The 24,203-nt window shown below is 51.0% G+C and overlaps 1 protein-coding gene across 1 annotated transcript in view; it reads right to left on the bottom strand.

The window, feature by feature from the left end:
• Positions 1-24,203, bottom strand: part of STX1A (syntaxin 1A) — a 72,251-nt gene that overhangs the window by 13,601 nt on the left and 34,447 nt on the right. The window contains exons 4-5 of the mRNA XM_036394936.2: positions 4,762-4,836; positions 377-450 (exon numbers count right to left, since the gene is read on the bottom strand). Of these exons, the coding sequence (XP_036250829.1) occupies positions 377-450; positions 4,762-4,836 (149 nt within the window). The remainder of the gene's footprint in view (positions 1-376; positions 451-4,761; positions 4,837-24,203) is intronic.

The raw sequence follows: 24,203 nt of genomic DNA, 5'->3' as shown, positions 1-24,203 counted from the left end.
GAATCAATTATATATTATTCTAATATATTACATATTCTACTCTTTTATAATATATCATTTCAATAGAATTCTTCTATTCCTTTATAATCTTGGTGTTTCTCATGGGCAGCTCCTCAGAGCACTGCCTCTTTCTTCTTCACAAAGCAGCCACTGACCCCAGTTCCTCTCTCACCCAGCCACCCCACTCTTTTATAGCATCTTCCTCTCACTGGTCACAGCTGTGGCTGTTAAAGTCAGGCCTGCTCCTGATCTTTGCTAATTGGCCCAGCTGCAGCTCCTTAGGGGTGAGATCACTTTCTACACTATCTTTATTTTCTTACATTCTATCCCCCTACAGAGGCCTCTTGCCCCCCTCCCCTCCCTGTCAGAGGCTCACCTGAGTTTTCCTTATCCGCAGGTCGGCCGATGACCTGTTCAGCCCCTCCTCTTGTTCAATGCTCTGCTCAATGCCTGAAGGGCACGAGGACACATTAGTTTCCTGTTGTGTTGTGCTATCAGGGTTTACCTCAGAAACCTGGGTCCCTCCCTTGATAATTCCCTGCCGGGTGTGTCAGACACCTCCTCTTTCCCTCCCAGCACTGTCTGTCAGTCCTGGCATTCCAGAAGGGCACTGAGTGATTGGGCAGATCCAAAGGATGCTCTCTACCCCTGGGGGGCACTGGGCCATCCAGGTGTCCTTTGTCCCTTTGTCCCTCCCCTCCTGTCCCTGCTTGGTGGCTCCCTGCCCCTTCCCTGCCCCTCTCCCCGGGGTTCAAAGGAGCAGCAGCCACGGGCTCAGGGAGTTCTGTTGGAGCTGGTGCTGCATTCAGAGGCCTGAGGGCCAGAATAAAGCTCTGGATCCAAACCCTCCATCAGAACCGACTCCTTTCCTTCACCATCGCCTTAAAGCTTCTCTGCCAGAGGGAAACCCGAGGAGCAGCCCCTGTTATGGGGGGAAAGCTCCATCCCAGCACCACCAGAGCTCCTGCAGGCCTGGACCTGTCCCCACGTGCCCGGCTGCAGCACCCAGCCAGCCAAAAGTGTCTGTGGGGTCAAACACCACAGTTGCCACTATCTGGTTCAGCACCAAGGGCCAGACAAGCTCAGGCACATCCTGTCTGGCTAGATTGGTAATTATTCCAATAGTTTGTGCTCTTTGGAGAACAACCACTGAATCATTCAGGCTGTAAAAGACCTCCAAAATAATCAAATCCAACTTTCCACTGATTACCTCAAGCCCATGAAGCCACTGTGCCAAATGCCAATGTGCTCATTTTTGGAACACTTCCAGGGATGGTGACTCCACCACTTTGCCAGAGTGGCTGCTCCAGTGCTTAACCAAAGGGAAGGGATTGCTTGGCAAAGGGACTGTGAAACACTGGATCAAGGAGCAGCTGGTGCTGGGCACTTCCCAAACCCTGACTCCAGCATTGAGCCTGGCAGCAAAGCCCTGCAAAGCACCTGGTGCCTGGCCACTGGCTGTGATCTGGGGCTGACAGGGCAGCACTGTCACCCCCAGGCTGGTGAGCCAGGATTTCCACACAAAATCAATGTGGTGCTTAGGTCTGATTGCCAGTATTCAAACAAATTGGAGAGCTGCTTCTACCAGAGAGGCAGGAGGAGAAAATGCAGAGCTGAAGTGTCTGCAAAATATCAAACCTCAAAACTCCTCCAGGGAACCAAAAACCAGCAGCTCCTCCGTGTGCCTGGAGTGGCACAGGGAGCACCCACCACGCTGGCAGGAGTTCTGAGCAGCCATGGAGCAGCACAGGGATCTGCCCCTTTAATTAGGAAAATAATTGACATGAAGGCCTCAGTGCCCAAAGCCTGAGGGCCATGGCAGGGAGGAGCAGGGTCATGTCCCACTGTGGGTGGGCTGCAGGCATCTTTTATGGAAAATCCTTTCCATAGGATTTTTCCTCCTGAGAAGCTGAGAGGCCTCAGGAACAAAATGTAACCAATGGTTATCTGCTGCTGTGGGATGCAACAGGTGCATCTGGGATTGGGCTCATGTGGTTGTTCCTAATTAATGGCCAATCACAGTCAGCTGGCTTGGACTATCTCAGTCAGTCACAAGCCTTTGTTATCATTCTCTCCTATTCTATTCTTAGCAAGCCTTCTGATGAAATCCTTTCTTCTATTCTTTTAGTATAGTTTTAATGTAATATATATCATAAAATAATAAATCAGCCTTCTGAGACATGGAGTCAGATCCTCGTCTCTTCCCTCACCCTAAGATCCCTGTGACCATGGTCACACTGCAGGGCTGGCACAGAGCAGGACCAGCAATCCTGCCCCATCCCTGGCAGTGCCCAAGCCTTGCAGCAAGCAGCCTGGAGTACTAGGAGGTGTCCCTGCCCATGGCAGGGGTGAAATAAGATTACCTTTAAGGCTTTTTCCAACTCAAACCATCCCATCATTCCAGGATTCTTTGAAACCTGTTCCTCAAGGCCAGCTCAGGATGTACTATCTCAAAGACTTAATTTCAGGGGATTATAAAACTTGGAAGAAAGCTGCCATCAGCAGGCTGGCCAGTGTGCAGGGACACACCTGAACCAGCCATGTGAGCTGGTGGTATGTCAGAACTCAGGACATCCTTCTGGGTGTCCAGAGGTGCCAGGACCCCTGCCAGGGGGCTCAGAGACCCTGGCACACACCCCAGAGCACCTGGGGGTTTGATTGTGACCCGTGGAGCAAATTACCAGCTTTGTATGAAGACCTGAAAATCACAGAAGTTTAAGTAGTGTAATAATAAAATTATCACTAGGTGAAAGAGTAGATTTTGGGGATTTTGGAATAGGGGTTTTAGGGACAAGATGGAGGGACCTGGGCGTGTCTCCAGCCTTTCTTCTTCATCTTCTCTACCTCCATCTTCTGCTGTGATGTTGGCACTTTGGGATTGGTTTAGAGTAAAAACTCACTGTTTAACACAGGTGATAGGTATTGGAAAGTAATTGTAAACATGTTATATGTAGTTTTTAGTATAAAGAGATAACACTGCCCTGGGGGCAGGCAGAGTGCCTGAACTGTCCTGCTGGACAGACCTTGGCAGGACAGGAGAAAATTTTTATAGATAAGAAACAATAAACAACTCTGAGACCAAGAACTGAAGAACTCTGACTCATTCTTCGAACATGTGAACCAAAAGAGAGACTGTTCATGTGTCTCAGGGCTGCAATAAACTGCAACCATCCGAGATCTTGGCGTGCCTGGGTGGGCACACTGATAAACCTCTTGGCAAGCAGCCAGAGTGGCATCCCTGGAGCTGGGCTGAAGAGCCCATTCCCAACAGTGGTGTCTCACAGCTCTCAGAGCCCAGCTGTCCCCAGCACTTTCCATCCTGGATCAGTCCCTCAAGCCAGCACAGGGCAGGTTCCTCCTGCAGCAGGGCTCACCCCCAGCACAGCTCAGTGCATTTCATCAGTCCCTGGGCCTCCTGCACACCCACACAGAGCACTCCCCATTCCCATGGAATGCTATTGGCAAACACTGGGCATTATTTCTGATAACTAATAAAATCCCATTTTCCCAAGAAGCTAGCAATCAGAATTATGCCCTGCATGAGTAATGTCTGGCCTGAAGAAGTCAGTTTGTTGTCAGCAGCTGTTGTTTTTGATCAGCCCTGACTGTTTTCTGTCATTGATCATGCTGGCCAGGAGGCAATTTGGGACACAGCACAAGCACCAGTCATCTGCTGCTCCAGGTTAATATGACAGCAGAGAGGCTTTTCTGGAAGCAGGGAACAGGAGCCTGTCCTGCAATCCTTCAGGCTCTCAAAGTCCCTTACAAAACACTGAACAAAACACTTATGGAAAAAGTTTTTTGGTTTTTTTTAAGGCCAAACCCTATCACCAGGGATCCCAGTGTGTCCAGGGCTATAGGAATGGATCCCTTGGACTGTGGAATAGATAAGATATCCCTGGCTCTCCTTTCTGGTTCTAGTTGAGATTATGTGTTAGGAGGACAGAGGGAGCATAGGAACAAGGGGTTCAGGTCTCCTGGCCCTCACATGGGACATGGCCACACTAGGGGTGACCAAATACAGGGCTCTGGGCATATCTGAGTCCTCATGACTGCCAGACTCCCACAAAACCCTGGGATTAGTGAGGACACTGCTGCCTTGGGGGAAGCACCAGCTCCTCTCCTACCCTTCAGACACAGCCAGGTCTTCTGCAGCAAAGCCAACCAAACTGATGTCCATACCACCACAGGCAAATCCGAGGTGCCAGGGGTGACCTGGCTCCTGTCTCAAGATGCTGCCATCCTCTCAGACTCCCTCAGTCCCCTGGGGCCCAGTCTTGGAATTCTGGGTTGTCTGAGTGCTCCAGCACAACCCTGACCATCAGTGGGCAGACAGCCCCCTCAGAGAGTGACTGACTCCTCCAATAGTGGAAACTGAGGGTCACATCCTGCAGCACCTCCCACAGCAGCACCTCCTCACCCACCCAGACCTGAACAGAACTTTTGGCCAAGCTGGGGGTTTGCCCAGTGTCCAAGCCCTGCCAGAGGTGTGGCACAGGACTCACTCAGAGCCCACCAGCTGCTCCTGGCCCCATTCCCTCAATTCCATTCTGGGAATGAGGCACAAGGGGACAAAAAGGGCAAACAAAAGCATCTGGAGGGTACAGCAGGGAGGGAAGGTAATGCTGATCCCTGGGAGTATTTCCAGCCTGGGACAGGAGTGCTCCAGGCAGAGCCAGAGCTCCATGCCAGGCTCTTTAGTTTAGTTTAGTTTAGTTTAGTTTAGTTTAGTTTAGTTTAGTTTAGTATGTCACCACTCACTCTTTAGTTTGGAGCGCACTTTGTTCGCCGTCTTCTTGATGTCAGACATCAGCTCCTCCAGCTCCTCTTTCGTTTCTGGGGAGAGAGCAAAGAGCAAACATGGGTGTGCTGCAGACACCACTGAAATCTGCTGCCCTGCAGAGTGTAGAGACCAGAGCTGGGAGCCCTTCAACCCCCTGTCCTGGTTTGAAAAGGAAGTAAGTTTTTGGGAGTTTGTGGTCAAACCAATCAGTGCTGAAATTTGAATATTAGCACCTGGTGTGGCCACTGAGGACATGGATACACCTCTGAGAACACAGGGGGTTAAAAGCAGAGAACTCCAGAACTCCCCTAACTGGAAGGGTTTCCAACCCCTGATTGAAAACACTCCCAATTCTCAGACTGGGAGCACTCCCACAATCCAGACTGGGAGCACTCCCACAATCCAGACTGGGAAAATTTCCACCCCCAGACTGGGAGCACTTGCATCCCCAGAATGGGAGCACTCCCACGTCCAGACTGGGAACCCTCCCACATTCAGACTGGGAACACTCTCACAATCTAGGTGGGAACATTTCCACCACCCCATGCTCCATGCTGGACTCTCCTCACATTCCTGAGACCTCCAGCTGCTTCCAGCTCTGGGGCCCCAACACAAGAGTTAAATAGAACAAGAATACAAAAATAAGGTCAGGTTAGACATGGGGAGGAAATGTCAGACCATGAGGGTGGGCAGGCCCTGGCACAGGTGCCCAGAGCAGCTGGGGCTGCCCCTGGATCCCTGGCAGTGCCCAAGGCCAGGCTGGACAGGGCTGGGAGCAGCCTGGGACAGTGGGAGGTGTCCCTGCCATAGCAGGGGTGGAACCTTTCAAATTCCCTTCAAACCCAAACCATCCTGTGACCCTGTGATCACATCCAGGTTCCTCTCCCAGAAACCAGTGTGTCCTGAAAGAAGCCAGGATTGCAGCTGTGCCCCTCAGCAATCTGTGCTTCAGGAACTGCCAGAGCCCCTGGAGCAGCAAACCCAGATCACCGAGACCCACCTGGGGTCTGCCAGTGCAGCTCTCCCTGCTGCCACCCCAGCACTCCCTCTTGATTTTGATGAGATCAAGACTTAATTAAATAAAACTTAGTTTAATAGAGCTGAGGCATATTGACTGACTCATGTCAATGGTTCTGATGCCAGCTGCCAGTCACAGGCATAATTAGACAATCCTGATGATGGGAATGTTCTGGGGGAAGGTCCTATCATTCTGGCAGCTATAAACATTCCCATCCCTGAGCTACAAGCTTCAGCACTATTGGGAAAAGGAGAGAAGGAATACATCTGTGAAGTCCTTCACCCCAGGATATTTGCTGTAGAAGGGGCATAAATGCAGTGGCAGGAATAGGACATTTTCAGTTTAAGTTCTCATTTAAGTGACTAATTTTTTTCCCATTCTTAAAAAAAAAACAACTTGTAATAATAAGAAATAAAGAAATAATAAGAAACGGTAATGTGAAGAAATTTCTTTAAAGAATTTATAGGATATATAAAAATTTCCAATAATAGGAAAGTAATAAAAATAAGAAACTGTTATAATAAGAATTTAAACACTGTAATAATACGGAATTAAATTTATTTCTTAATAAAGAAATAAAGCAGCCTGGGCTGAGTAACTCCCTGCAGTTACTCAGTTTCCCTCCATCTCCCTACCCTCCCAGGCTGGGTAAGCAGACAAGGACCAGGAGTACAGGAGACAAGAGGAGGCAAGAGGAGACAAGAGGCTGCCATGGCCACAAGGATGGGCTGGGAGCTGGAATTGTTCACCTGGGAAGTGGAAAGCCAAGGGGGTCCCTACTGCTGTCTGAGACCACCCTGCAGGAGGGTGCAGAGAACCTGGGCCAGGTGTCCTGCTGGTCCCTGGAGGTGACATTCAGCTTCCTACTGAAGCTTGGGGGTGCACAGGAAGAGGACAAGCAGTGCTGGGGCAAGCAAAATGCAAATTAGATATTAAGAAAAAGAGCATCCATGATGGTGGTCAAATACCAGATGCAGAGAGGGATGTCTGTGGGATGTCTGAGGGATGTCTGAGGGATGTCTGTGGGATGTCTGAGGGATGTCTGAGGGATGTCTGTGGGATGTCTGAGGGATGTCTGAGGGATGTCTGAGGGATGTCTGAGGGATGTCTGTGGGATGTCTGAGGGATGTCTGAGGGATGTCTGAGGGATGTCTGTGGGATGTCTGAGGGATGTCTGTGGGATGTCTGTCCTTATGGATGTTCTGCACAGGGCTGAGCACTGGACCTGCTGGAGGGGACTGGCCAAGGTCCCTTCCCACCCACATCCACCTTCAATTCTCCTGAACAATTTCTCCTAACTCACTGCCATGTGCTTTCCCTTCCCCCTGTCAGTTCAGGCCGAGGGATCCCCCCTCTGTCCTGCTCTGAGACCTCACCTGCAGACCTGCTGCGAGCTCTGGAGTCCCCAGCCCAGGAAGGATGTGGAGCTACTGGAGCAAGTGCAGAGAAGCCCATGGAGATGCCCCAAGGGCTGGAGCCCCCTCTGCTCTGGAGCCAGGCTGGGAGAGCTGGGGGTGCTCAGCCTGGACAAGAGAAGGTCTCAGAGTCCCTTCCAGTGCCTAAAGGGGCTCCAGAGAGAGGCTGGGGACCAGGGATGGAGAGACAAAACCTGGGAGAATGGCTCCCACTGCCAGAGGGCAGGGATGGATGGGATGTTGGGAAGAGATTTCTCCCTGTAAGGGTGGGCCCAGAGCAGCTGTGGCTGCCCCTGGATCCCTGGAGTGTTCAAGGTCAGGTTGGACAGGGCTTGACCAAGCTGGGATAGTGGAAGGTGTCCCTGCCCATGGCAGGGAGATGAGATGGGATGAGATATGAGAGGAGATATGAGATGGTCTTTAAGGTCCATTATGAGCTGTGACATGCTGCTGTGAAGCTGCCACTGAGGACACAAAGGACAAGTGCAGGGCACAGCCTGTGCTGGCCACTCAGGGAGCCAGCAAGGGCCACAGGACCCCACTGGTGGAAGGAGGGGACAGGGAACAGGGCTGGATGCCTTCCCTCAAACCATTTCCAACTGAGCAGCATGAAGAACACTCCTTCTGGCTGGATTTGAGTCACAGGCCGTGTGAGGATTACTTGGCGGCCTGGCAGGCACAGGCTGCCCAGACAATTATTTTCACATGCACAGTGTCTGTTTAAGTGACTCACTGAGATTATTTAACCATTCCCAGCCAGGGACACACAGCCATGGGAAGCTGGAGTACCACAACACTGCTGTGCCAGGGCCAGCATCCCTTCATGCCAGAGGGGCACTGAGGGGGCACATGGGATGTTCCAGAGCAAGAGCCAAGCTCCCCACATCCCATAGGATCTCCTCTCCATTCCCACTGGCACTGAGCACAGCAAGAGCAGAGATGTCCCTGCCCATGGCCACGTGTCCCCAGTTTCTGCTGGGAGGGAGAAGGAGTCTTTGGTCCAAGACCCCTGAGAAGTCTTTGGTCTTGACACCCCTGAGGAGCCCCAGGGCCTGCTGTGACCTGCCTGGGAGGGAGGCCAGGCAGTGCAGGGAGCAGGCAGGGGCACAAACTCCTCCTCCTCCCTCTGCCAACAGCTCATGAGGCCCCTGTCTGACAGAGAGCAGACACTCAGCCTAGGCTGGTGACACTGCAGGCAGGCAGGAACAGGAAGGCAAAAGCAGATAGGAACAGGCAGGAACAGGCAGGAGTAGGCAGGAGCAGGCAGGAGCAGGGAGGAGCAGGTAGGAATAGGCAGGAGCAGGAAGGAGCAGGCAGGAATAGGCAGGAGCAGGCAGGAATAGGCAGGAGCAGGCAGGAATAGGCAGGAGCAGGCAGGAATAGGAAGGCAGAAAGGAACAGACAGGATCAAGAGCAAGCAGGCAGGAGTAGACAGAAGCAGAAGGGAGGAACAGGCACCCAGGCAGGAGAAGACAGGAACAGGCAGGAGCAGGCAGGAATGAGCAGGTAAGCAGGAAGGAGCAGACAGAAGCAAGAGCGAGCAGGCAGGAGTAGGCAGAAGCAGGAGGGAGGAACAGGCACACAGGAAGGAACAGGTAGGAGAAGGCAGGGAGGCAAAAACATGCAGGAGCAGGCAAAAGAGCAGGCAGGAGAGCAGGCAGGTGCAGGCAGGCACAGCCCTCCACCCTCCACAGGTACTGTCACTCTATCTCTCTGGACATCATGGTGACAGCGACTTTGCTTACAAGGTGCTCAGCCCTTGACTTTTTGCTGGGACTAAGAAACTTCACCTCAGCAACCTTCGAATCTTTACTGACAATAACCAATAAAACATCATCAAGAAAAGTGCAAGTCCAAGCTAATTCCCAGCTGAGTTACCTGGCAAAGCTGGAAGGATCTTTTTGGCAAAGATTTAGCTCTTTCAATAAAAAATGAAAGAAGATTGTGGGAACAGTTCCTTGAAGAAAATTTTAAACAAATAAACCTTTCTTGTTTATCTAGGAACTTTCATTAATGGAAGGTTGGGTACTTTTTAAAGGTGAATGCAAAGAGGAAGCCCCACAAGGATCTGATCTCTGGGAGCAAATAATAAGGAATTCTTCCTAGGAACTGTAGGGATCTGGCAGAAACATCTTCCATAGTGTTTCATGGCCTTAAAGCAACTCAAAAGGTTTTAAAAGGTACCAGAGATGAGATTGGCTAGAAAGGTCCAGTACCTGAGTCAGGACAATCCTCAGGACCACCACAGACTGGGGAATGGATGGATGGATGGATGGATGGATGGATGGATGGATGGATGGATGGATGGATGGATGGATGGATGGATGGATGATGGATGGGGGATGGATGGATGGATGGATGGATGGATGGATGGATGGATGGATGGATGATGGATGGGGATGGATGGATGGATGGATGGATGATGGATGGGGATGGATGGATGGATGGATGGATGGATGGATGGATGGATGGGTTCATGGATGGATGGATGGATGGGGGATGGATGGATGGATGGATGGATGGATGATGGATGGATGATGGATGGATGGACGGACGGATGGATGGATGATGGATGGATGGATGGATGGATGGATGGATGGATGGATGGATGGATGGATGGATGGGTTCATGGATGGATGGATGGATGGGGGATGGATGGATGGATGGATGGATGGATGGATGATGGATGGATGATGGATGGATGGACGGACGGATGGATGGATGATGGATGGATGGATGGATGGATGGATGGATGGATGGATGGATGATGGATGGATGGACGGACGGATGGATGGATGATGGATGGATGGATGGATGGATGGATGGATGGATGGATGGATGGATGGATGGATGGATGGAGAGCAGCTCTGTGGAGAAGGACTTTCTGGCTGAAGTCTCATTTGCCAAAAGAAATCTGGGACATCAGTGACCTCTGTGCAGTCCTTCAGTTCCCAAAGGCTGACATTTATTCTTGGAAACAGAGCTCAGAGTTTCACATTGCAACTTATTGATTCAAGCTGTGGGAAACAAGAACAAAAACATCAGATGCTGACTCAACCCTTTCCTAATTTTCTAGAATTTTTTTTCAACTCTGGCCAACACAACCATTTGCAGCAGGTATGACAGAATGAGGAGCAGGCAGAGGGGGACAGGAGAGAACTGCTCAGCCCCTGCATCCCACCCTCAGCTGGGGCACCCAAATAAAACAGCATAATTCATGCAAGAAAAGGGCTGTGGATGGCTGCTCCCACCTGCTGCAAATGTGCCCATCTGTCAGAGCTTCTCAGCCCTGCAGCATCATCCCCAAAGCTGCTCTCCTGGAGCAATCAGCTGCCTGATGAGCAAACACTCCTTCCCTGTCCATGGCCTTCTTCTGCCTTGCCTATGGCTCTCCTTCCATTCATCCTGTTAGCTCCAGGGCAGCATCAGAGAAACAAATCCCCCTACTGCCTGCTCCACTCTGCTTGGAGCCACACACAAACCCCTGGCAGCTCCAGGACGGACACAGGGCACTTGAGATGCAGTGCTGGGGCTCACATGGACCAAATCTGCCCCAGCCCTCCCACACACACTGAGGGCACAGGTACCAACTAAAGCTCCTCAGCTCTATTTTTGCAACACAAAAAATAGAAGGTAAAGACAATGACTATGACTGCACTCATTGTCTTTACCTTCTTTAGTTCTCCCATTCGGACCCCACCTTGAATACTCCATTATTTTACTCAGAAGCAAGGTCAGTTTAATCAGTCAATAATTACCCAGCTCATTCCCTCTCTCTTTAGAATCAATGCTCTTCTACTTCCCAAGCTCCCAGTGCCCACTAGGTATGCCAGAAATTATTGGAAATCAACACTAATGGCAAAGGCACCGTCTTACTCAGCTCCTGGAAAACTTCCCAATCAATACCTTCAGGCAGACTGAATCCAGCAGTGCCTATTTTTGGTATCAACTGTTTAGCAACAAACTGATTTACTGCTGGAATGTTGGAATTTATTCAGCATAAGATAAATAATGTATTTCCCAAAAAAAGGGAAGTGTTTCCCATATGTTTGTGTCCTTTCTGCATTATTCTCCCATTTTCATTTATTAATGCACCAAAATGGTTGAGAGGTTCTGCTCTTCTTTAAGCATCTCAAGAAAACTTCAGCTTGTCCTTCAGGCCACTGCTGGTGGGTTTTCTGGCTCCCTGTGACTCCCAGCTCCAGTTTCTGTGGCACTGGGAGAAGGTGGGAAAATATTCTCCTCCTCACCACCCATGGGAGAACACAGGCCAATGTAAATCCATGGCAAGTGAAACTCCAGGGGTAGGAGGTACAGAGAAGTGGTAAGAAACACTGAGGCCTTCAGGGAGGATAAAGTGCTTTAAATTTATTCTGTGAGCACTTGATATGAAGGAGCAGGACAGGACCATGCAGATGATTGAGTGTCTCTGCTACTGAAGGGTCCTGCCCTTGAAGGGTCCTTCTCCCAGGCTGTGAAAAAGATATTTCACACTTCATCCAAACAAATCTTTCTTCCAGGTCTGAGGAACACAAGCCAGGCTGAATTTGGGATCACAGACAAGCAATTGCAGTTCTGTAGGGTTTTAACTGGTCTTGTGTAAACAGAGATGTCTAGAGCAATTTAATTCCTTTTTGTCCCCAGCTTTAATCACAGGATCATGGACTCACAGGGTGGTTTGGGCTGGAAGTGACCTGCAAAGATCATCCAGTCCAACGCACTGCCATGGGCAGGGACACCTTCCACTGGACCAGCTTCTCCAGGGCCAGTCCAATGTGGCCTTAAGCACTTCCAGGTTGGATGGGGCAACCACAGCTGCTCTGGGCACCCTGTGCCAGCCCCTCTTGGTCTGACATTTTTCCCCCATGTCCAACCTGACTCTGGCCTCAGTTCAACACCATTGTCCTGTGCTGGGACCCCGGAGCTGGGAGCAGCTCCAGGGTGTCTCAGAGCAGAGGGGGAACATCCCCTCCCTGTCCTGCTGCCCTCACTGCTCAGGGTGAGCCCATGAGACACTTGGCTTCCTGGGCTGCCAGTGCCCATGGATAGGTCAAGTCCCATTTGTCACCCACCAGAATCCTCCAGTCCTTTTCTGCATCCATCCATGCATTGTCCGTCCATCCGTCCATCCATCCATCCATCCATCCATCCATCCATCCATCCATCCATCCATCCATCCATCCATCCATCCATCCATCCCCCAGTCTGTGCTGGCCCTGGGGATTGCCCCAGCCCAGGTGCAGGACCTTGCTTTGGACCCAGTTCACCTCCATGAGGCTCTCCTGCTTTTGGCAGCTTTATTCCTGTACTTCAGGATCCTGAGACCGTTCACCCATCTCTCCCCAGCTCTTCCCAAAATCAGAGAGGATTAAATTGTTCCAGATCAGAGAGTGAGTCTGTGCCCATGAGGGGCCCCATGACTGAGCATCCCAAAGGATGGGATGGAGGGAGGGGCTGATGGAAGGACTCAGCAGGGAGGAAAGTCCTTCACCCCTGCACAAGGTGACACTCAGTGAGCCCACTTGGACAGACAGACACAGGGCTTTGTGCAGGAAGGAAGCCAGCTGGGGAATTGTGGAAAGGTTATTTTTAGAGTTGCATATTTCCATGATAAAGAGCAAGTATTACCTCTGGCTGAAAACTTTTTATAGCACTGGCAGAAAAAAACTGACCAGAAGTAGTCCTACCTCCCAGAGCTTCAGCTGGGAGTGCCCTTGAGATGCTGCAGTCGGTACCCAAAGCACTGAGTGTGAAATAAAGACTCAAAATGCACCCACAAAGAATGCTGACACGTGAATGTGCTGAATCCAGAATTTTTTTCCTTAAAAAACAAAAAACAAAACAAAAAACCAACCAAACAAAAAACCCACCTAAAATAAAATAATTTTAAAAACCAACTTAAAAACCCCAAAAACAAAAAAGAGCATTATTAAACACTGACTGAAGTGCAGGGAATGTGTCATTTCATTGAAATTGTCAGGTCCCAGTAAGGACAACACACAGACAGGTCACAGAAGCTAGGAAGGGCTTTAAGGACATCCTGCAGTCACTGTCACCTGCAGTCACTGTCAGCTGCAGCCACCATCCCTGCACAGTGCTTGTCTGGCAGCTTCTTTAGACTCCACTAACTCAAGGAAATGGGATAGCCCAAAATTCTGAGTTGGAAGGAAGCCATAACCCTCAGGATGCCCTGTAAATTTGAGAGATCCTGTGGCTCATTGTCAGGGAAAGGTCAAAAAGGGGAAAAAATCCACCTCACAATGCTGGGTACTTGTTTAAGGATCTTTTCACATATCCATGGACTTTTAGGGTGGTTTAGGTTGGAAGGGACCTTAAAGCTCATCTCATTGCAACCTCCTGCCATGGCAGGGACACCTTCCCTTGTCCCAAGCCCTGTCCAGCCTGGCCTGGAGCATTTCCAAGGATGGGGCAGCCACAGCTGCTCTGGGCACCCTGTGCCAGGGCCTCAGCACCCTCATGGTACAACATTTCCTCCTGATGCCCAGCCCAACATTTTTTGTAGACAACAGCAGCAGCAAGGCAGGGTTTGGTCCATCCATCCCCACCTGCACACCGAGCTCCAAACACAGGAGTGAGCCAGCTCTGAGCCTGCATGGGAGTTACATGTGCTGAGCCCTCTTCCATGATCCCCACCCCAAGGCTGACTCACTGCCTCCATCTTTTGCTTGTTAATCCACCAAAATCAGAAACAACTTGTTCCTGATGCAGCTCTGGAGAGGGGAACACACCTGCCAATGGCTGGGGACCTCCCTCCCCCAGCAGGTTGGGCAGCCTCTGACCAGTCCCCCCAGCACAGAGCTCTGCCCAGAACCTCCCCATCCACTGACCCTGCACTCTCCAGGTGCTGCTTGGGGGCTGTGAGCCATGGCAGGCACATGCCACGTGTGCCATGGGAGCTGTGTGCCACGGGAACTGTGTGCCATGGGAATGACATGCCATGTGGGATTGTGTGCTGTGAGAGCTGTGTGAGCTAGCAGCTGTGTGCCACAGGAGCTGTGTGGCATGGGAGATGTGTGCCATGGGAGTCACATGCCATGTGGGATTGTGTGCTGTGGGAGCTGTGTGAGATAGGAGCTGTGTGCCATGGGACCTGTGAGCCAGAGGAGCTGTGTGCCATGGGAGCCACATGCACTGGGAGCCGTGTGCCACAGGAGCTGCGAGCCATGTGAGCCTTGTGCCATGGGAGCTGTGTGCCATGAAAGCCACATGCATTGGGAGCTGTGTGCCAGAGAAGCTGTGTGTCACAAGAGCTGTGTGTCACAGGAGCTGTGCGCCACAGGAGCTGCATGCCATGGGAGCCACGTGCCACAGGAGCTGTGTGCCAGGGGAGTCACATGCCACGTGGGCTTGTGGGCTCTGGGAGCAGTGTGCCATGGGAGCTGTGTGCCACAGGGGCTGTGTGCCATGGGAGCTGTGTGGGAACTGTGTGCTCTGGGAGGTCTGTGCCATGGGGAATCTGTGTGCCATGGGAACTGTGTGCCATGGGAGCGCTGTGCACCATGAGAGCCCTGTGCCATGGAATCTGTGTGCCATGAAATGTGTGTGCCATGTGAGCCCCGTGCCAGGGCTCCCAGTGCTCTGGAGGGGTGTGGGAGCTCTGCGCGCCATGGGAACTGTGTGCCATGGGAGCGCTGTGCACCATGTGAGCCCTGTGCCAGGGCTGCCCTCTGCTCTGGAGGTGTCTGGCAGCTGTGTGCCATGTGAGCTGCCCCCCCAGCCATGCCAGTGCCCAGCAGTGCCCGGCAGTGCCCAGCAGTGCCGACGTGCTCCCTGGCACGCTCGCTGCAGCTCCCTCTCCTCCCCAGCCCGGCGGCAGGGCAGCGTCACTGCTGTGTCATCGTCACTGCTGTGTCATCATCAGTGCCTCCTCCCCAGCTCGGGAACTCACTGCAGGGAAGTCTCAGGAATTCACTGCAGGGAAATCTCAGGAATTCACTGCAGGGAAATCTCAGGAATTCGCTGCAGGGAAATCTCAGGAATTCGCCGCAGGGAAATCTCCTCCATCCATCGGAGGAGGGGGCAGGGAATCCCAAAAGCAAGCACACCACCCAGCCTTGCTTTCTTCCTGCTCCCCCACCCCAATTTTCCCACAGTGTCCTTGCTCCTCGCAGGGCAGGTGACCTCTGACAGGGGGAGGGAGGAGGGAAAGAACCCAAGCACGTCTTTAACGAGAAAGATCAAATCACACAACTGGAATGAACAGAAAATAACAGAGATGCTACAAATTCCTGCAGAGCAATGCAAGGATGGCCTGGGCTGGATGGGAGGGGGGAACAGGATGGATGCAGGGCTGGCACTGCACAGAACCACTGCCAAGGGCTCACTCACCCTGCCCAGCTCTTGCACAGGCAATATTTCTGTGTGCTGTCTCCTGGTGCTCCCCTCAGCCTGCTCTCCCACTCTCCCCCAGCCCCACATCCCTGCAGCTCCCCCCAAACCCTCCTCCCCCCTCTCATGTGGGATCCTCTTGCTGTCTGTCTCCTTTAATTATGGCTCCCTCTTCACACTCTGCAATTCACTCTCCTCTGCCAAATCATTCTCCAGATTCCTTCCTTTGCCAGTTTTTGCCTTCCCCATTCCCTCCAATCCTGGGTTCAGTTTTAGGCATCTCATAACTAGAAAGAGATTAAAGAGCTGGGGAAGGGTCCTGGAGCACCAGGAGAGAATGAGGGAGCTGGAGGGGCTCAGCCGGGAGAAAAAGAGGTTCAGGAGGGACCTTCTGCTTTCTCCAACTCCCTGACAGGAGGATGGAGCCAGGTGAGGATCAGGCTCTGCTCACAGGGAACAAGGGACAGGACAAGAGGAAATGGCCTCAAGCTGTGCCAGGGGAGATTTAGGCAGGATATTGTGGAATATTTGTTCCTAAAAGGCCTGTCAAGCCCTGGCACAGCTGCCCAGGACAGGGATGGAGCCACTGTCCCTGGCTGGGTTTAACAGAGCCATGGATGTGTGCCCCAGGCTCACGGCACTGTCCCACTGCACACACACAGCAGCACTGTGGCCCAGCTCTGCCTGCTCCAGCCTGACATTTCAGCAGCTCTGTGGGAGCTATTCTGGTCTCTGCCAAGGGCAGAGCTCTGACACAGGCAGCAGAGGAAGGGGGAGGCAGTGGGGATGCAGGAGGAGAAGGCTCCCACACAGATCAGCATCAGCACCCATGCTGTGGAGCCCACTGCCCCACACTGCCCACACAGGCTGCTGAGTGAAGGGGGGGCTTTGCTTCCAGCCTGCCCCAGCCTGGGGAGGTGGGAAACTCCCCAGAGCTGTCCTGGAGGAGGACATGGAACCACCCCACACAGGGAAAGCTGCCCTGCCAAGCCCCTTCCAGCAGACACAGCAGGATCTGCACATCCCAGCCTGGACAGGCAGAGGGGAGCCTGTGCCAGAGCAGGAGCAGCTCAGCAGAGCACCAGGAGCCTGCACAGCCCTTCAGGGAATCACAGCATCAGGGATGGGCTTGGGTTGGGAGGGACCTTCAAAGGTGATCCAGGTCCAACCCGCTGCCAAGGGCAGGGACACCTCCTGTCATGCCAGGGTGCCCCATCCAGCCTGGCCATGGACAATTCCAGGGATCCAGGGGCAGCCACAGCTCCTCTGGGCAACCTCTGCCAGGCCCTCACCTCCCTCACAGGCAAGAATTTCTTCCTAATATCTAATCTAATCTAATCTAATCTCCCCTCTTTTAGATTAAAACTGTTCCCCCTCGTTCTGTCACTATTTGCATGTAAAATGTGACTCTCTCCCTCTTTTTTGAAGCCCCCTTTAGGCTGGAAGGGGCTCTAGGCTCTCCCCAGAGCCTTCTCATCTCCAGGCTGAACACCCCCAGCTCTCCAGCCTATCTCCAGAGCAAGAGGGGCTGCAGGCCTTTGATCCCTCCACATTTCTCTGTGGAGGACCAGGTCAGAGAGCACATCTCACCCCCAGGAACATCTCCCCATCAGGAACATCTCACCCCCAGGAACATCTCACCCCCAGGAACATCTCACCCCCAGGAACATCTCCCCATCAGGAACATCTCACCCCCAGGAACATCTCCCCATCAGGAACATCTCCCCATCAGGAACATCTCCCCATCAGGAGCACCTCACCACCAGCAGGAACATCTCCCCACCAGGAGCTGAGCCCAGAGCAGCCACATGGGGCTGTCCTCTCCAGCCCTGCTGGGTGCAATTTGCCTGTATGCAAATCAGGAAGGGATTTTCAATTTCCATTCACCCTGACACGTTCATGAGGAGCCCCAGGCACACATAAGGAGGGAAAGTTTTCCAAGTCCCAGGTCCCACCAAGCCACAATTGCTGCACAAAACTCCAGGTGGGGCTTGAGACCAACCTGGGCAGTTCAGAACCTGGTGCCTTCAGGGACCCCAAGCTGGTCTCCTCCTGTACTGGAAATTGGAAATAGCAATACCAGTGCTGGGGGATCATGGGGTTATGGTCCTCCTGCCAGTGATGGAGCAAGGCAGCAGCAGCATTCCCCACAGCTGAGCTGCCAGAGCAGCTGACTGCAAGAAGACTCCACCAGGGGCTCAGAAAAACCTGTTTTCATCACAAGAATTTGGATTTTTCACACGACAAATTATTTCAATCATAAAAATATGGGATTTTTTTTCCATTTTTCTGCTGCTCACAGCTGATGGGACATCATCCCCGGCTGCTGCATCCATATCAGTGACCACCTTCCCACCAGTGGGGGGGTTCAGAGGCTGGTCCCCAGGGGAAGCCCTTCATTAGCAAAGGTAATGACTAATTTCTTCACTTCAGGCTGCTGGAAACAGCAGCTCAGAGCTTCTCTAGTGTGAGAGCAGAAGGGGCCTTGGGCTGTGTCCAGCACCCTGCTCAGACATGGAAATGGAGCTGCAAAGGCAAACACTGACAAGCCCTTTTATCAGCATTTCTTTCATGTGAAACTGAACAACAGGGCAAACAAAAAAGAATGAGATGAAGGGTTGAAATGTCACTTCATTTTCTTTTCAATTAAGAGCAAATATTACACATCCTTCCCCAGCTAAATCTTGAGAGCTCCATTTGCTGTGGCTCCACCACTGCAGAAGAGGAACAGCAGGAACTAAGCAGGATCTTCTTAAAATTCAGAAGAAAATAAGGTGGGTGATGCTCTGCCTACATTCTCCAACTTGCTTTCCCACCAGGCTGCCTTCCTGTAGCACCAGAAGCTATTAAAAGCCCTTGCAGTAGTCTCAAGAGCACAGAATTATCTTCCAGATTGGGAGCTCCAGATTCCTTTTGGTCATGGTGAGATATATAATCCACACATGGTGCCATTACCCACTCTAAGCACTGTCTCTGCAAGAACCCAGATGGATGCCAAGAATAAGGCACTTCTTATAGCTGAGGCATTTTTTTAAGAGATGTTAACATGCCTTGCATAAACGTGTCCTACTTTCTGACTTGGGCTGAACACACATGAGTCACTCAGCTGCATCCTCCTAAAGCCCACACCTGCACAGAAAAATCCCACCTCCTCTCTCACACACCCAACCTGATCAGGAAGTGGTGTCAAAGACAGGGACATGCTGGTTTTATCATCATTATTCAAAACTTTTAAGCCCTCAATGGGAAAAAATGTTACTCCACTGTTGGGGAAGATGAAACAGGAAAGCCTTATAAATATGATTGTCTGGCAAAAGATTTTGAGAATATGGAAACTATCAGTGAGATTGAAATGAAAGCAAGCTTTGAGATACCTCAGTTACTGAACAACTGGAAAACAATGGTGTGGCCAGCTGAAGGTGATCCCCTTTTGATGGAACAACACCCTCTGCTTGCAGACAGACCCAAGGGTCAGAGCAGACCCTACAGCTTGGCAGAAGGGGCCCAAAGAGGAGTTTTTGGGTTTAAAATGTAACACAGGATGGTAATGTAATGATTCTTATAGGCTGTATGTAAATGCTATAGGATTTGTATCTTGGATTGGATTGGTTAGTGAGAATGAGAATATTCAGCACAGAAGAAGATTTATGGTATTGTAATGGGAACCTCGCTCTCTTACCCTTTTACTCTCTTACCCTTTTGCTCTCCACCCTCTCATCCTCTCTGCCCCTCTCTCCTCTCAGTCCTGCTCTGAGCTGTGGCTGGCAGCTCCCAGCAGGGCCCTGCACCCAGGCCCTGTGCAATAAACCCCAAGTTCCTGACCTGGCTGCAGAGATCTCTGCTCTCTGTCCATCCCCACCATCCTGCCCCTGATGTTCCTACACTCCACATCATCACCCAGTGCACTGCAGTCACCTTCCACCAGCAGCACAGGAGATGCTTTTACAGGAGACTCTGAGCTCACCTGGTCCCAAAAACAAGGCATCAGCATGAGGTTTGAATTGCTTTTCATCACAAAACAGTGGGTGGGGTGACAAGAAGGGACACGGAGATCGGTGTTCATTCCAAGTGGGGGTACAGAGGGGACAATGTTCTCTGCCACACAAGGAGGAGGCTCTGCTGCCCCCAGAGAGCAGAGGTAGCACCTGACCGGCTCTGCTGCTCCTCCCATGAAAGAGGAGCCTTTCAAGCCTTGACATTGCCACCTCTCCTCAAAGCCTTCCCACCAGGCTAAAAAGGACAGGAAAGGAAAGGGCTGGCAGAGGTCACTCCAGCCGTGGTTCTTCACCAGGGCTTTGGCTGACAGACAACTTTGGAATTTCAGCCTTGCTTCTTCAACAAAAAGCTTCAAAGACAACACCAGTCAGTCTGAGAGCAGCAGCTCCCTGCAGCTGAGAGGAGCAGGCAGCATCACAGCTTGTGTTCAACAAGCCAAAGGCAAAGGCAGCACAGAAAAACCCTTTCCAGCCAGTCTGCCCCTGCTCTGCTTTCAACCCAGAAACTTTTTAGGAGAAACCTGTGGGTTTCTATCCCCTGACTAATTGAAGTAACCACAGATACAAACTGCACTGTCTTCTCATCTCTGCTTTTGCACTAGATAAATACTAATGCACCTACTCTGCCTCAACTGCCCTCAGAGCTCCAGAGACTCCTCAGGGCCAGCTCCTTCTTGAACCCAGGGGCTCTTTACCTGAGGTTAAGGTCCTCCTTCTCCTGAGCCTTTGCATGACCAATCTTTTAAGGCAACCCTTAATTTAAGAGACCAAAGACAAATAATTGTTGGTATTGGAAACCCTTTGACACAACCTGTCCACCTGTAATATCCAACTGACTACTTTGGAGAGATGGACAGCCAGGACAAAACCAATAACACGGGGGGAAAGGAACAATCCATCAGTAATAAAATCTGCTGTAACAGTACAAAATAGGAAAGATTATAAAACTGACTGCTAGAAATGCATTACCATCAAAAAACACACTGCCACATTCTCCTGAGCCTTTGCATGACCAATCCTCTAAGGCAACCCTTAATTTAAGAGACTAAAGACCAATAATTGTTGGTACTGGAAACCCTTTGACACAGCCTGTCCACCTGTAATATCCAATTGATTATTGCAAGTTTTAAAATGTTGATGCAACTCAAAAACTTCTCACATTGCAATAAGAAGTCAAACAGTGTTCAAACCATTGCCCACAGGCAGGGAATGAGGGATGGTTTCATGTCATGGCACTAGAGAAAGGCTGAATCTGACACAGGCTCACTCTGGTATGTGGGAATGTCAGGATTTGGTTATTTTCCATCATAACTTTCCCCTGAAGCTGTTCCCTTCATGGCTGCAGTTTGAAGGACAGAGGAGAAAGTTTCAAATCTGGTTTCAAAGCAGAGCAGATGGGGCTTGGAGCACTCTGGGATAGGGGAAGGTGTCCCTGCCCATGACAGGGGGTGGAACAAGAGGAGCTTTTAAGGTCCCTTCCAACCCAAACCACTCTGTGATATTATAATTCCGTCATACCCACCACTTTTGACCACACCTGAGGGGAAAAGGCGGAAGGTTCAGACTGGGACCCATGGAGGTGACAGGAAACCAAAAAAGCAGCCCTTGGGTTATGGGAGATGGCACAAACATCCTTGTGTGCACACACACACCCCCAGTGGCTGACCTGGAGATGGTGCCCACCAAAACAGACCAAAACAGCACCAAGGGCATCTCACAGATCAGCACAATCACAGACCTGGAGTGATCTGGATTGGAAGTGACCATAAAAGCTCCACTTGTTCCAAACCCCTGCCATGGGCAGGGACACCTTCCACTGCCTTACCCAGCCTTGGGCAATTCCAGGGATCCAGGGGCAGCCCCAGCTGCTCTGGGCACCCTGTGCCAGGGCCTGCCCACCCTCACAGAGAAGAATTCCTCTCCAGTACCTCAAGTGCTGCTACCTGAGGGCTCCTTCCAGCCCTGGGCACCCTGGCAGTCACCAGAAGGATGATGGATCACTCTGCTTGTTAAAAGTGCACAGGGAAGGGGTTCATAGGAGGCTGCTAATGAAGAATATCTGCACAAGATGCTCTTCAGCTGCACACACATCAGTATTTACAGATCACAAGCCAAGTCCTGACCTGCTGGATTCTATACCACTTGATTAATTATTTACCTCCAAGATAATTAATCATCCATTAACTCTTGGTGAGCTCTTCTACCAGTAGGGCACATTCATGGAGTGATTCAATAAATGCTTCCACCATTTAGAGCCTCATATGATTAAGAAGAAAAATCTCCTGTGAGAGAGCCCCAGACATCTGAGAGGCCACATCCCAGTTGCCTTTCACCTTCTTTACTGGACAATTCTTCAGCCTTGCCCTGATCCTGTTATCCATGCCATGAAGCTCAGTGCTTCTCCAGACAGCACTTTTTTTTTAGTTGCATCCAAAGCAACTCTTTCATTTGCATTTTTGCTAATAAACTGATAACTTGATTAGGAAAACACAGTTCTGCTGCACCTCTGTGGGGCCTGGAAACTCATTAACAGTGCTGAGAGATAAGATGCTTAAACCTATTAAGCAGGCTCTGCTGGCATTAAAAACAATTTCAAGATTTGTTGCCTGCTCTCAAAAAACATTTCTCTCTGACAGACCCCAGGGACTGAGGCAGGATCAGAGGAAAGGGCTCAGGGGACACAGGAGGAGACATGTCACCACAAGGGAAGTGACAGGGCCATTCTCAAGCCACACTGTCCTTCTAGAGTGCTTGGCCCTAGAGTTGCCCAGCCAGGGCCTTCACAGCCATCATGCACAAAACATCAATAATTCATCCCATTTCCCCAGCCACAGAATCAATTAGGCTGGAAAAGCCCTCGGAGATGATGAAGTCCAACCATTCTCCCAGCACTGCCAAGGGCACTACTACCAACCCATGTCCACAAGTGCCACACCCACACATCTGTTAAATCCACCCAGGAATGGGGACTCCAGCACTGCCCTGCACAGCCTTTTCCATGATGAAATTTTCCTCAATAGCCAATCTAAATCTCCCCTAGTGCAACCTGAGGCTGTTTCCTCTTGTCCTGTCCCTTGTTGCCAGGGAGCAGAGCCCACAGAATCACAGAATGATGAGGTTGGAAGAGACCTCCAAGATCATCGAGTCCAACCTGTGCCCTAACACCTCAACCAGACTGTGGCACCCAGTGCCATGTCCAGGCTTTCTTTAAACACATCCAGAGATGGTGATTCCAGCACCTCCCTGGGAAGAGCATTCCAGTACTTTATTATTCTTCTGGTGAAAAATTTCTTCCTAATACCCAACCTATACCTTTCCTGCCGTAGCTTGAGACTGTGTCCTCTCACAGCCCAACTCCCACCTGGCTGCCCCCTCCTGTCAGGGAGCTGTGGGGAGTGAGAAGGTCCCTCCTGAGCCACGGCCTGTCACTGTCACTAACACAGTGCAGACTGAAGTGACAGATTAATTTCTTTGTCCCTATCAGCCAGCATCTGTAAACATCTCCTGTTCAGGCTGCTGAGGCTGGAGTACCAACCCAAGCCCCATCTCTCATGTCTCAGTCACAAGCCAGGATTTATGGTAACACCTCCCCAGCCCATGTGTCCTCATGTCACCATCTCCAGAGGAGACTGGTCCAAACACAGCACACCATCACCAGCTGGAGGGGAACTGGAGCGTGTTAACAACATGACAGGTCCCTGAAAGGGCAGCCCAGCCCTCCACTGATGCAGGAATTGCATACACAAGCAGCTACCCTAGGTAGAAGGTCTCAGGTGTGAGAAAAATCATTCAGCATCACCACACCCTGTAAGAGCCTGAATGAGGGATGGGGGACTCCAGGCAGTCTCCAAAATGCAATTTATTGGATCCAAGATGTTCCAGCAGTCCAGGGTGGTGGGTGACAGAGCTGTGCCCACAGCTGTCAGCTCCAGCTGCAGGCAGGCCTGGAGACCCTGAGTTTAGGTTACAATGCATTATAGATTTTTCTTTTGGTTACATTGCATTATAGACTTTTCTTTGCTGAGCATCTTAATACAGTAGAACCAATCTGTACCTTAACTTTTATCTACAGCCTATCATAACTGCTGTAATTACCATATTCATGTTACTGTTCTCCAATCACTGTAAGTTGGTACATTACAGTTTAAGCTAGAAGTTGTTTTTCAGTTTTCTTGCAGTGTTTCCGAGACCTTTTTTCTACTGGCCACATTTGCTGTTTTGTTTGCCTGTGCTCTCTTTCTGCTTAGTAAAAACATCTTCTTGTTTGAGGTGGGTTTATCCTTTATCCCCTTCTAACTCACACACCCTTTGCCTCCTTGGTTACCCAGTGAGACTGGCTCAGCAATTCTTTTCTTCTATATCAAAACTTGCTTCCATCTCTATTCCTTCATCAGACTCTACATTTAAAAATCTTTCTGCTAAGCACACATATCTGTGAGACTTTCTTGTCAAACTTTCACCTTTCTCAACAACACCCCACGAACCCAGCTCCATCCCCAGGCCAGGATATCCCTTTGGGGGCAGCCTCAGCAGGCTGAGTGCCCCAGCTAAGCAGGGGGGTATCCAGGGTGTGGGCAGCCCTGGGGTGCAGGCTCACAGCTCCATCCCACCCTGTGCTCATGGAGCTCTGCAGCATCTGCAAT

The sequence above is a fragment of the Molothrus ater genome, chromosome 21 (assembly GCF_012460135.2).
Source record: "Molothrus ater isolate BHLD 08-10-18 breed brown headed cowbird chromosome 21, BPBGC_Mater_1.1, whole genome shotgun sequence".
In the NCBI taxonomy this organism is placed as follows: domain Eukaryota; kingdom Metazoa; phylum Chordata; class Aves; order Passeriformes; family Icteridae; genus Molothrus; species Molothrus ater.
This window is presented reverse-complemented; position numbering and strand designations above follow the sequence as displayed.